The sequence below is a fragment of the Falco biarmicus genome, chromosome 2, assembly GCF_023638135.1.
Source record: "Falco biarmicus isolate bFalBia1 chromosome 2, bFalBia1.pri, whole genome shotgun sequence".
Lineage (NCBI taxonomy): Eukaryota > Metazoa > Chordata > Aves > Falconiformes > Falconidae > Falco > Falco biarmicus.
Window position 1 is genome coordinate 34208057 of NC_079289.1, and position 14811 is coordinate 34222867.

At 41.9% G+C, this 14811-nt stretch overlaps 1 protein-coding gene across 1 annotated transcript; it reads right to left on the bottom strand.

The window, feature by feature from the left end:
* Positions 1-487: 487 nt before the first annotated feature.
* On the bottom strand, positions 488-14546 carry RGCC (regulator of cell cycle). Its single transcript, XM_056329593.1, has 5 exons — positions 14349-14546; positions 14013-14192; positions 4305-4412; positions 2714-2776; positions 488-1080 (listed from the first exon to the last, which is right to left on the bottom strand). Exons 1-5 carry the CDS (start codon positions 14434-14436, stop codon positions 1073-1075), a joined length of 447 nt encoding a protein of 148 aa, XP_056185568.1. The 5' UTR covers positions 14437-14546; the 3' UTR covers positions 488-1072.
* Between the last annotated feature and the right edge of the window lie 265 nt (positions 14547-14811).

The window sequence follows — 14811 nt, forward strand, 5'->3', positions numbered from 1 at the left end:
AAGACCTGGAGTCTGAACAAGCCCAGCTCACTTGGTCTGAACAGGTTAGAAAGCAACTGTGTGAGCAAATCTGACAGCAGAGCCAAAAGTGTAATGCTTGCAGCAGCTGGAGGAGAGCTCACATAACGACATCTCCAGTGCCTAACGCATATGGAAAGAATCAGGTTCCTTGTAAAAATACAGGTTCACCTTCCACTCTTTCAGCATAACACTGATAGCCAGGAAGTCTTTTTCAGAGTGGTAGACTGTTTTGGACCCAAGGGTCTGCTATCAACAACATCCAGACACTTAAATATTTTCTTGCTGCTACAGGAACTCCATACCTTTAAATCCATGGGCCTAACTGTCTGACCTCCCAGCTTGTACTTCAGGTAGAACGGTATGTACTCCTTAATGCTAGCTTTTACACAGGGTTTGAAATAGATGTTATTGTTCCAAGTCTGTGCTAAACCAGCGTTCTTTCATTTGTATTCAAGCAAATCTGAAGTAACAGTTTGACCAATTTTATTATTTTCCTGGTTGTATTCATTTTATGTAGTACAAAATTCCCTTATTTAAGCAATTTGAAAAGAAAAATATGAAGTTCCACACAAAGCCAGCATAACACATTTTACCTAACAGGAAATACACCCTTGTCAGATATTTTAAAGCTTGATGTTTTCAATAAGAGCTTAATTTGTACTTATGTTTGAGTTCACAGCTTCAGACATCTGGATTCCAGTTCAGGGTTTATTTGCATACAAAAATATATTATAATGGAAAAAAGCATTAAAAGTTCTCAACTATATAAAATTACAAATATATTTTCATAAAAGCAACTTTAAATTAAAATTCAAGCTATATTTTAAAGCAAAATACAGCTGTAACACTTAAGTTAATTTTATTCCATCTGCTGCAAAGTAACAAAACTGATGTTGCCAGTTAAATACTTGTAGGAGTTTGCAAAGGTTATGTTCCGAAGGTGAATATCTTGGGTAGCAAAGTTAGCAGACAAGGGCAGCAGTTCTCAGTGATTGATTTTACTTATCCTTCAGAAGAATTTCACAGGCAAGCACAATGCCAGAGATTCATTTCACATACCTGGAAATAACACAACAAGAAAGATCATTAAGTTCCATATTAAACAAGATTGCATGTTGTTGATATACCAGACACCTTATCTATGCCCAGCTTGCTAAACTGCCTGACAAGCCAAAATTATGCCTTTTTTTTAATTAAAATGAGAGCCAGAAGGTTAGTGTGTAAAATATTAAGGCAATTACTGTTCTAATGAGTGTTTAGGCTTGAAAAGGCATCTGTACAAAGTTCTGTGTCACCTCAAGCATGTAAATACAACTCCTCAAACATGTGGTAAGTATCAGATGGAAGCTGGACTTTTTCCTCAGAATTTCTGTGTACGATAAAGATAGTGTCACTTCTTACAGTGATACACTATAAATGAGACTCTGCTGAAATCACTAGAGATTTGCTTAGGATTAAAAAAAACAAAAAACAAAACAAAACAAAAAAACCCCCAAACCCACTACAGCAGGTGGCAGTCCCTACCCTCACCTTCAACATGTTTTGCAAGGGGACAATGAAACCCATACACTACAGGCAATTCTTTCAGAGTTAGCTGCAACACAGCTGTGCAAGATACAGTAATGTAAATACTTGCTGGTTTGCGGTTTCATTGTTCTACAAACCTTCCGAAACTCTGAAGTTTTTCATAAAAGCTGTCCATTAGGTTTCAGTGGTAAAGATAAAGTTAGCTTAAGCATACATCCATGACAGAAGTCAGGAAACTACAAATATATTTTAAGTCAGAGAAGTGAAACCAGGATTAAGATACACGAAAAACAATAGGGAAGCAGGAAGCTCGTAAAGGCAGCTGTCTTGCGTTAAGTCTAAGGCAGATGGCCAAGGGTTCAAGAATTACAGGGAAGGGAAAATACCTAATGAATACAAGAAACTCAGTTCACAATTTACTGGAAGAGGGGAGTAGGGGGGAGTATCATGCTGCTGTTTAGATCTAGTCCTACAGTTTGTTGGTTTGGGATCTATAGTCTGGTTCCATACAGGGGAAAAAAAAAAACAAACCACAACACACATCAGCAGTACCATGTCTGTAACAGCACAGGAAGAAGGAGAAAGAATAGGCAGAGTATGTGGCTGGGAACAGAAGGGCTTTTTTTTTTTGGTTTTGCTCATTATGATTTAAAAAAAAAAAAAAACAAAACCAACCACCAACAATTTAGTACTGTGACTGGAAAACACAATCTGTAGATAGTGACAGAAAAAGCGATCTAAATTCCATTCCTGGTAGACAAGCACAAACAGAACATAGCAGCTCTGTAATTCTTCCATAAAGCAAAGTCTAGAATAGAAAGGTTCCCTTCACCTACAGCTACTCCTGCAGTCACTTAGCTTTATAACAAAGAAACAAAACACCACTTTTTAGCTGAGTTTTGAGTATTTACAAAAGTGATGTTTACTTGATCTGCACATTGTAAAGGAGAGGTGAATTGCAGCTGCCCCAGAGGTGGGGACACGGGTCCATTGGAGTAATATGTATGTCTATCCACATAATGATCCATAGGATTAAAAAACTAAAATGAAGCCACCTATGTAAAAGTATTGCTAGCCTTCCCTTTCCTCTCCTCCCATACACTGGCTTTCATCGCCCTTTGACAGTACCAAGTGAGATGCAGCCTACTAATAAAAATCTACTTACTTGCTAGTGTCCTGTCAAGATCAGCAATGAAGTCTTCCAGTTCTTTTGTGTCTCCAAGCTTTGCTGCAACGTAAGAGTAAATACTGCTTAGACATGACATATTTCTTTGGCCAAAAGAAACACTGGAACCACAAGATCCTCCAAATCATTTTCAGTGGTATCAAACATGCTGTGGATTATTTTCAGGAAAGGTCATTAGAGTTGCTGCGATGTCCAGATGCATTCTTAGAAAACAGGGGAGACAATTCAAATTCTGGTTTTTATGGTTTTCCATTTGACAGAAGCAAAGCAATTCTGTTTAATTTCAACCTGTGCTTTTTAAGGAAGTGGAGAAAAAAAAAAACCTCTATGCCAACTAATCCATGTCCTTGCTATGTGGGAGTCTGCCTTATTACATCTATTCAGATACTGCATTCATGACCCTAATCAAACCCCACCCAGTTAGCTCCCAGTCCTACTAAAATCTAAGCCTCTTAAATCATATCAGTATCACTGGTTTGTTGTGATGGACCAAGACCAAAGGATCTGACATATAGTATAAATTAGGATACAAACATCCACTTAAGTTTCCACTCTTGAGAACACCACTGGTTCACTCAATCTAGTTTTACTGCAAGTGGCTTTCTTATTTCTGTGGTCCATTCCAAGCTGGTTCCAACTCTATTTCTGTCTTTCTGTCTTCTCATCAGGAAGAGCATCTTGACTTTTAGTGCAATTCCTTGCCAAGTATTTCCTGACAGTTTAACTGAACTCTTTCTTGCTACTTCTTAGTAACTATTACTCATTATTTCTCCCTAGTATCAGCTAATTAGAAAGAAAGCATTTAACTGTTTTTTTTGTAACTGGTCACTGTGGAAAAGCCATGAAAGCATGAAAAGCTCTCCAGCATGCATCTGAGAAGACTAGTTGCAACAAAAGCACCATGTAGTACATTACGTATGACTGATCATTTAACTCTGGAGTAGACATATCAATAAACTAAGTTAACCTGAATTAAAAAAAAAAAAAAGCTCCTTGATCATCTGCAAGACAGAAGCCGCTTTGAAACAACATTTCTAGGGTTATATAGCATAGCATGGGTTGTATCAACTGGGCAAGGTCTGTATGGATCCAAGTAATTGTGTTAACTTGAATGACAGATAGGGCTTTGGAGGAGTTGCCAACTGTACCCCTGCATTCAGGCTAAGTATTTCTGCGAGCAGATGGGACACTTATGGTACTTAGTTGCTTCAGTAAGAATTAACTTGTGTTATTTCTTAAGTGAAATATTCTGTAAGTAGTACTATGATTCTTCATCAACCAAAAACCTGGACTTTTTAGTTTAGTGTTTCAAAACCAGAAGAGTTGCCAGGTCACCTGCAAAGAAGTGTAGATGCAGTGTGCTATTGCTGTTGATAATCAAGACAATAATACTTGAATCTGTAGTGTGCTCAACAGTAATCCTTAGTTTTGTTGTAATTAAAAAAAAACAAACAAAAACACACACACAAAAGAGCAAATGCATGTATGTGAATCCTGGCTCACAGAAAGAAGCATATATAATGAAGATTTAGGAAGAAATGCCAGTGCCAGCAGTTAAAATTAAACTTACCTCTACACGGAGTTACGGATGGAGATGGCAAGCTTGGAGTAGATGCAGTTGGAGAATTAAGCTTTTCATCACTGAGGCTGAAACTATTTCTGTACAGTGAATCTGCACCTGTAAAAAGTTTATTATAAAGTGAAATTAACACCTTCTGCAATTTTGCAATAGAATTGAAAACAAAAATAAGGCCTTTCCTCATATGGCTTTCAAAGTCTGCAGAAAAATTTATAGACTTCAAAGTCAGAGGGATAAATAAATCATCCATTGTGTGAAAGCTACTGTTCAAAAGCAAGCAGTCCTAGGCCCAGTCCTCACTCCCAGTGAGGAAAGTGTCAGCTTTACCTGCAGTCAGTATCATTTGGAAAATATTACAAGAATGACAATTATCCCACATGACTAAATTCAGCCTGGTATGACCCGACTGACTAATTCACAATATTCTGGGAAAATCTGGTTACCTGATTTTTTCAAAAGCCATTAAAAAAAAAAAGCTGAATAAAGAGCTCCAGGACAAGGACAGTCCCTGGAATGGAGAATATATTCAGCATTGTCCTCATCCCTGAAGCAAACTCACCCATTTCTCCATACATTACTCTGCTGCTTTAGGTCTTGCATTCTAGATAAATGGTATGGCATCAGAACGTCTGTACACAAGACGTTCTGCAATCTTATTTTAGGTGGTCTTTCAAAGAAAGCTTTATATGCCCTGGAAAGTTCCGATATCATTCTGATGTTCTTTGATTTTTAGACAATGCCTTAAGTTTCAGAAATATCAAAAACTGATCTTTATATTGTCTCTTTTTAAGAAGAAGTTTCAAAATGCACAGTGCACACAAAGTATTAGTCAGGACTCCACTGGAAGGAGGAATTGTCATTGTGTTAGACACACTAAAACTGCTAGTTTCTGCAGCTTTGAGCCAGTGACCTGAAAACTGCAGTTCTACAAAAAGAAACCACTGTAATATGAACATGCCAATGGTCTCCATTTATTTGGCACACTTCCTAGGAAATAAGCGTATGTCTCATTATATGGGGTGGTACTACCACCACTTGCCATTGAGGCCAGCAATTTTGTCTCCCTGCAGCACATGTATCATTTGTCCTTGCAGCCCCAGCCTAAGAAGTGGTTGCACTGAAGCATTAAGTCATCCGAGTCAGAACTGTCACACTTCCTTGGATGCCTGTCCCATTTGCTAATCCAGGAGATGACTGCCTTAGTTAAATTAAGGGTGTCTTGCTGAATTAGCCAAAAGGGGGCAAGAACACAGCTTGCCTTGTCAAGACGCACCCATCTCCACCCCGACTGAAAACTGCCATGACATTTGCAGATAGCAAATGTAGAGACCATCCTCCAGCAGACTACTCCTCTACCACAGTTTTCCCATCTTTGGGAAGAAGAGCATGTGTCCACACCCATCTCCTCCAGCCTGCTGTCCTTACCAGCACAAAACCACCTTCCACAGGAATATGCAGACACAGTGACAAATCAGACCAGACCAGTTGACAGCATCTACTTAGCCTGTCAGATGTCTCCTCAGCCATAGGCCGACTGTCTGTTTCTTCTGTGCTAGCTTCCAGGCCTACCTCTGTTGCAATACACTCCAAAGCAGCTTGTGCGAGAAGCTTCATCCTGGAATATTTTCCTCGTTCACAGGCATGTTGGCCCGTAAGAGTACTGTACCTTTCACAGCTCGCACTGCAATCAGTTCTGATCTTGTTCTAGCAAACACGTGCTACCCACAGCACTATGCAGACATGAGCAATGCTGTGACTGACATCTGTTACCTGGGACTATTGCCTGCCCAAATCAGCCACCAGTTGGTATTTCTTGTTTAAAAAGAGGGGTATACTTCTTCATGCCAGCTTTTTATTGCTATTTCTTTATCTTCACTCCTAAGTCCCTGTTCTCTCTAAACCTGAGCAGACCAAAACCTATCTACTTGGAAGTTCAGATATAAGAAAGATTTGATTAATACAATCCAGGATTGAGATAACTGTAGATAGAAAAACGGAAGAGTAAGCGATTTTGAAAGTAGCTCCTAAAACCATAAAAACCTATGGGGAGGGGGTAATCTGGCAATGCTCTGCAATGATGTGTGTCACCAGTATTGTACTATACAACTATACAATACGAACCCTGTTACTGAACGTAACAGGTAAAGGTAACACAAATTTCCTCCTGAAATCAGCTTATGGACCAACTTTCTACTACAATCACATTTTTTTTTCAGCCAAGATGCAAACACTAGTGACCAAGAAACTTAAAACGGAAAACTAGTTGTTCAGGACAGACCCCTCCCATCACAAAAAAGCCAAACAACTTGAAACACCTCACACAAACAGTCCTGTAGCCAAGAGTACAACTTGCTGAAACACTGACAGAACAGACCAAAGATAAAACACTTTCCAGGCAATGTATTTGAAAAGAGCAGAATAAGAACTTCCAAATTATTTCATACTTTAAAGGTTTTAGAGCTCACTGAATTAACAAAAAATAATCCAGAGAACAAATGGCTACAAAACTGAGTGTACTTTTAATGTGGAGTCTACGCTACTAGTATCCAGACTAGTATCCAAATGGAGCAATGCTGTGAATTTATATTACAACACAATTCTTTGCATACACCAAATCCAAAGCTCCAGTTGCTCTTCTACATAGCTGGAATAAAATGTTCTTTTTGTGAATGCCTGTGGGGGCAACTCACATTATGAAAGCTTTAATAAGCCATTTAAATTGGCCACAAACTATTCACCCAATTCTTTTTATTTATATCCATGTACACATCCAAGCTAGCAGTCAAGTCAACTTTGATTCCTTTTGTGGTTTTCTCACCATATTCCTTCCAAAAGAAGTTTAAAGTACTGACTTCTCACCTCACAATCTATTGAAACTAGAAAATGTTATTTCATACTGTCTTCCACAAACCTTATGCTGGGAGATATTTACAACTGGGCAAAAAGAAAGTAAGACAGAACAGTTGCTTTAAGTATCTGAATGTTTTTCTTCCACTATCAAAAGGTGAAGTGTTCTCACAAAACAGCTTTATCTTCTGATGGGTTGTAATATTAATAGTTTCATGAAAATATCAACATTTATCTTTCTCAAAAAAGCAAAAACATACTTTAGCTACTGGCTGTGGATTACACGTGCCACCAAGCAGCAAAGAAACTCTGGTGATGGAAGGAGGAAGGCATTGGCTCTACTATCACAGTCCTAACTGCTGTAAACAATGTACTATTAAAAAAATACTGTGATACCCATCACACAGAAATATCCTATTTGGTGAAGTGTGGCTGTAGGGCAGAAAGCTCTGGGAAAAGGACACATCAATCCTTGCTCTCTACTGGCTGCCTCAGCCAAGATTTGCTCATTCACCTCTAATAATGGCCCTTGGAAGGCTTCCACTGCCACACAAATACAGCATCCCCTGCAACCCAATAACCAGAAGCTGATGCCAAGGATCTCTCATCACTGCTGTCCTTTCACATGGAGCCCCTTTTCTCCAACTGCAACGCAAGTTTATCTATCATTCCTAACATTTTTCACTTTGGATTTTGATTCTACTGCCTGTGTGTACATATAAACTATGTCCCTTTGGCTGTTTAAAAAAAAAAACCAAACTCAAACTGTCTCTTAAAGAAAAAAAAAGCCTTAAAATCTGAGAGAGTAAGCTATTGAGCTGATTTACGCAAGTCAAACTAAACCAACAGCTGCAAAATTAGGGGGTTGGAATAAATATGGGCGTATGTTACTTTGGCAAAATAATCTATAGTTAGTATTGACATTTGCTGTTCCAATATATGGTTAAACCACAAAGAACAAGCACGGCAATACCATGTAAATATAGAATGTCCCCATGAAATGAGTAATTGAAAGGTTCTGGGCAGTAATTAACTGAAGGAGGAAAACCTCAAACTTTTCATTTTAAAGCAGATAATGGAAAAGTTCAGCTGTCTGACTTCTTCAGTATTATGCTCTTTCTAGTACCATAGTTCAAGATACAATTTTAAAGAGCCCTGGAGTCAGTAAAATTTTTATGGCAGTTTTCAGTGGGGAAAATTTAGGGGAAAAAAAATAAATCACATCCCTAAAGTTTTCAGGAAGGAGCTTTAAAATTCCTCTTAAGTCTCTACAAGCCATGAATTTATTATAAAACAATAGTTCTGCATTTAATGAGCAGACTACAACTCGCTCCTAGTTAGAACATAGCCTACTTACTAAAAAGATAAAATTGGGAATTTAACGCCATTGGAAGTGAGAAATATTCATGATGTAAAGAGCTTGTTTCACAACATGTGTTGCAGCCCTCAAGGATAGTGTTTATTTCGATCATAATCACACCTATGCTTGGCTCCACTGGGCATTTTTTGTGGGTTTTTCGCCTAGCTAACAAACATCACTTCAAACACTGACACAAAAATCACACCTTTTCATTTTTGACATGCCTAGGCCTCACTACTTAAAAGATTTCAAATCACATAGATACAAGGAAGTGATCTAGGAAGCCTGAAATACAGATGCACACACGCGTGCCTTCTCATTATATACAAAGCTTACCTTTCCACTCCCCCACCACACTCGGTACCTTTGAGGCTGTGTTTCCAACTCCGACCTTCCCATTTAGTAATGCTCCCTTTCTAAAGTGTAATAGAAACAGGAATGCTGGAAAGATAAGAACAGGAAACCTTACAAAACCCCCACATTTCTCATTAAATTGAAATACCTGGAGAGAAGCCTATGCACCTGAAACTTCTGGCTTTTCTTCCCCCTGAATATATCAGTAATTTAATAAAACATTATTTCTCAGATCATTTAGTAACAGGTTATTTCTCCATGAGTCTTGCTTCATGTTTTCCTTATAAATATCATACTGACTTCTTGTTAGGGACAGGTGTTAGAAGTCTGCAGAAGCAATCTAACTCCTCAAAATGTTCTCTTTATCATACAAGACTGATGTGCTGCTCACCTACTCCACATTCTGTCTCTCCTAACAACTCCTAACAGATGCCTATTTAAGAGTGGTGCAGCCACAGACTGATGGCTTCAAGATAAACTCTATCAAGGCACAGACCAGTATCTTTTCTAAGACAGCAGCAGCCTACAGCAGTCCCCAGTGGCCCCATCCCTCCTGCCATAATTTTATCTGATTATTTTTTTGAGCATGTAAACTTTTAGCACCCATGATACCTTAAGGCAATATATTTTACCATTTAAGTATACACTGTGATAAGAAATAGCTTCTCTTATTTCTTTGAAATGTGCCGATTTAATTTAATTTCCTCATACTTGGTAACAGTAAGGCACTTTCCTAATGTCACTTAGGATTTTCTGGAAGACTAGCTTGTCCCCACCCAAGACATCTCTTCTCTAGCCTGACAGTCCCAGCCTATTTAATCACTTGGAAACAATTTTATGTCTCCAGTCATTTCTGTTGCCTTTTTCTGTACATTATTTAGTCACACACTGCAAGATTGCCAATGTAAACAGGCTTTTCAAGATGAGTGCTGCAGTATTAACAGTGTCTGATGCTTCATCTGTAGGCATTATTGCAAGCACATAGAGACATTCATGGCATGCAACCACGAATGCTTGCAGTACACCAGGCACTGGGTGTTAACAGATACTGTTCAACCTCTTCGTAAACCTGCACCTACTTGGTTTTGAGATTATAAAATTAAGAGTTCTAGATGCACTCAGGGTTGGTTTTTTTTGTTGTTGTTGTGTTTAAAAGCCGGAGGTATTTGTCAGAAAGAATTTACATACTCCTAAAAAACCTGAAGATACACTGTAGGCTGTATGAGTGCAAGAATTGAATCTATGCATTTAATTTGCAATGTTTTTAACAAAGAGGCTGGAAGCTGAACCTGTCTCAAGAAAATGCATCCAGAGCTAGAAGTGTGAAACATTTCTGAGAGCGCAACAACAGATTACAGTTTAGCTTTCTGGTGTTACTGTAACTTCAGCAAAAGAAACACTGAAGTGCTTCCTTTCTCAGCCTCTCAAAGTCCAACTTTCTATTCATTATCTTAAGCCTAAACTTGGAAGACTGTCCAGACATTGCCATATACTGTACTAGCACAATGCACCAAGAAGGCATGCAATTTACGCAGGCAAGCCTGCACTTTTCTTTGCAAGCTTATTCCAACACACAAGAAGCAAATTATATCTCTAGGAGTTCATCAACATAGCTGCATCTACACTAGTAGCTTTTGCCAGTACAGCACTCCTGTTTTATCCTATTTTATCACAACCAACACACACTGTAAATAGCAAAGAGTTATAAGGTATCCCTCAACCTACAAGTTTCAGCATGATTAATAACCTTAAGTACAAAGCTGTTATACTCCTATTCAATTGAATACATCAAACAAACACAGTTGGTACTCACTCACAGTCCAGCAACTCAAGAATGTTGGAGTAACTCATCAGTTGCATCATGATTTCCAGCACTGACCCCATCAGCTGTTGTGGTTAATGTAACACTTGTGGGCCAAGTACTAAGATCATCATGAACATCTGCACTTGCGAGCCTTTCTATTACTGTAAGGTCTAGAGTCCACAGTGTTACGTACACTACTTAATGTGGCCAAGACTGACCTCGTCCAAAGATTATTTAGTCAAATAGCAGGACAAGATAGGGGAGAATCAAGTGCTATCATTCCCATTTTCCACAGTAGTCTCTTGAAACGTCTAATTTTTCTTCGGAGCCTGAAATATGTAATGTAAGAATTTAAATCAGTACTTCTGGAGCTAGCTCCCTCAAGAGGGGATTTTAAGGTTAAAAGCAGTATTTGCAGGATTGATAAAGATCTTTTGTAAATATTTCTGTTAAACAGGCTCATCCTCATGGCAGAAACCCCAGGAGAGGAAAGGCTTTCCTTACCCTACTAAACAGTGCTATTCGAGTTGGACCACTTGATATCTGTTATTAGCTTCTCAAAGTTCAAGACTGATACAGGGGTCCTGAAACAAACAGCTGCAACAGTTTAAAATGTTACCTTACCTTACAGTCCCATCCTGGACCTAAAAGGTATCACTGCAGAAGTGACCAAGAGATACATATGCCTAACCTTCAGTCACACTACATCTGTTAGGAGAATTAGATTAACAAACAAACAAGAGATAGTACTAACACAGGACAGTCTGAACTGTTCTACACGTACACGACAAAGTATACTTCCAATAGTCTTGGCATTGGATAACAAAATTCTTGCAAAGATGTGAAGAGTCTTCACATGAACAAGAGAGTCATTCAAACTATCTGCAGATAATATTGTTGGAATTCTTTTTGCATTGCTACAGATTCAAGTTGTCAGAACTTGGTCTTTCAGCCCAGTTTCTCCTTGACCCTGCAGTGGCATTTAACCTAAGCACTACCATGGGAATTGCAAGGTCATGAACTCAGCACTACACAATAGAGACCAAAGGAAAGGTGAACCTAGGGGAAAAGTTTGAGTTTGAACAGAAAAAGCCTGGATAAGTAGGAAAATCCCTGCATCTATTCTTAAAATAGAGGCAGGGAGTGTAGCTGGATTACATCAGACACTGGAGCCTGTTTTGTAAAAGGAGCTCTTCATAAATCTGTGATTCCTTTCCAATCCTACCATAACTTCAAAACAAGAAGGTGTCTGCACCAAATGACGCCTTTAGGAAGAAGTGTTTTACTGGGCCTTTTCTGAGAAACAAGGCGAACTGGCTGTTTTTCTGTATCACTTTCCTTAGTCATAACCTCATACACTTTGACACCACTGGATGCCAATAGGTGACTCTTAGTGCGCCGTCCTGGTCCAGTATATGCCAGTGTCCAGAAGACAGTGATTTTGATTTCTCCAGAGCCACCTTTCACATGATGCATCACCAAGGGAGGAACCCCAGCAGAGGGTGGGGTTTGAAAGCTCAACAAGTTCCTCATACAAGAGCCTCAAGGACTTCGTATAGAACCATCAAACTCTGCCTCCCCTGCCATCCCATTAATGTCTTCAGCCTAAATAAATCAGCGCAAATTTGTGACACAGATTTTTGTTTTCCAGATCTTCCTGAAGAACCAGTCTTCCAGTTTACATGAGTATGCCGTTTCTCACCAGGCCTCCTGGCCTGCCAGAGAACACCATCACCTTCCTTCAAAGGTCCTTCCTGTCAATTCTAACAGAGGAGTTTTAAGCAGCATTCAAGATTTAAGTTTTCCAAACCACAGCAGATATGCTAAGTAACTACAGATAACTTTATCCATGCAAGAATTAAGTTCTGGGTTTTTTATGGTTTTCTCAACAGCAGATTATTTCACTCTATCATTTTAAGAGTCTCATTTGTGGCAAGAGTATGTGAGAGGTTAATATATTACAAAATTGAAGACTGCACAAGAAATAGTAACACTACGGCCATATTGCTGTAGTTAATAATAGACTTAAGATTTGTAACGCAGCTCACATACTACATCAGCTTGACTCAGTAAAGGCAGCCCTCACCTTACACACCCTCAGCCACCCAAGAGGGTCCAGCCTAGATTAGGCACATATTTACAATCTTCCTCAGAGGGAGACAGACTTACAAGGAGTGATTCACCCACTAATTTATGAAACAGCAGAACAGCATCTGGATCCATGTATCTCCACTGACTACAGGAAAAAAGACCCAAAGGCACTGCTAGACAAGGTATCCTAGTTCAGAGCAGGTAAAACATTACCTGTCAACAAAATTAACACAATCTTAGCCACAATACTGAAATAAAGGGCTCTAATAACATGGAGAAGTAATGGTCTTGCAGCTTAGGTACTAGGACGATTATATTAATATTTTAGTGCTAAGTCAACAGAACTGCACAGTAACTCCCTGAACTGATAAAAACGCACAACAGAAATTAAAGACACAACTTTATTATAAATAGTTGAAAACCAGGTAAGTTTCATGAAGCCCCCTGTACAGTTAGGACCTAGAACAGTGGCTATAGTTTGCTTTTAGCAGAACTTACTTCTGACAAAGTACCCCTTGCACCTACTGCTCCCAAGGAGAACAGCAGTTTCCAATCTAACTGTCTGGAAGAGAAAAGATTTCTTCTTTTCCTGACTAGCAAATTGAGTAAGAGAGATAACGCTTTTTCCCAAGGTATCTGTAAGAAAAAAATTTTCCCATTTCTACGCTTTCTTGCTCACAGCAGGGCCTAAGCCAGTATCTGCTCCCCACCCTTCTCAGGGGATGTTCTGCACGCACCATTGCTATAGATCTAGCATACTTAGGTGCAAGTTCGCTTAAGCTGATCACCTCTGAAACAGCAGTAACACCAAACCAGGCACCTGGATGAGCTTCCAAGTGTTCCACAAAGCACACTTTAATTCCCTCACTGTCAGCTGGTATTTTGGCTATGAGATACAACGGACAGCCCCTGTCAGCCTCAGGTTTTGAAGACGCCGCGATGCCCCAGCATTCCGGCAGCCCGACCTTCTCCCGCAGCAGTTTTCGGCCGTGCCCGCTCTCAGAGCGGCCAGCTGTGATGCGGCTGCCCTCGGCACATCTCACCCTCCCTCTTCTGCTGCTCAACACCGGGAGGATGAAGCCAGCGGGGCCAGACTTCGCAACCTTCTAACGCAAAAGGTAAAGGGAAACGTGTCGTTCTCTTTAAAAAGCAGGCGGGTTCCCCACCCTGCCCCTGTCGGGAGCGGATCGCGCTGGTTTTCGCCGCGCTGACCCCCCACCCCCGGGCGCGCCCGGACACTCACTCTCCGAGTCGCTGAGGCCGCTGCCGTCGCTGACGCTGGCGCTGCTCCGCCGCTTCATGCGCTCCAGGTGCTCGCCGTAGTGGAAGCGGCGCCGGCCGGCGGGGCAGGAGAACTCCGCCAGCACCGCGTCGAACTCCCCCAGCGCCTCCGCCAGGCCCCCGCCGCCGTCCTCCCCCAGCGCTGCCGGGCAGCAGCGTGAGGGCCCGCCGGGCGCTGTCCGCCCCGGGCCCCCGCGCTGTGAGGGCAGACCCGCCGCCCGCGCCCCCCCCGCCCCCCACCCCGCGGCGGGAAGAAGCGAAAGGGCCCCGCCGCGCCCCCTCGGCCCGCCGCTCCCACCTTGACCCGCCGGCCGCTGCGCCTGAGGCGACTTCATGGCGGCGGGCCGAGGTGCCCCGCCGCCGGCCCGGCCTGCCGCCGCCAGCATGGGCGGCCCGGCGCCGCCGCCGCCGCCTCTTATAGCCCGCCGGGCGGGGGGCTGAGGCGGAGGGGGCGGGAGGGGGCGGCGGCACCGCGGCCGGGACCGGGGGCGGGCGGTGCAGGTGCGCGTTGCCGGCCCGAGGCGGGCGCGGGGCCGGGGGGGGCCGGGGTTCGGGGCGAGTCGGGTCCCGGCAGCAGCTCACCGGTACCACGGGTGGGGGCTGCCCTCTGACCGTCCCTCCCGACGGCGCGGTCGGGCCGTCTTCTGGCTGGCCTCGGCCTCCCCGTCCCGGCTGTCTGCGGGTCGGGACGGGGCCTGCCCCGGGCGTGTGCCGGGCGCTGGCGGAGGAGAGGAGCAGCAGAGCCGGCTCACGGAGGGAAT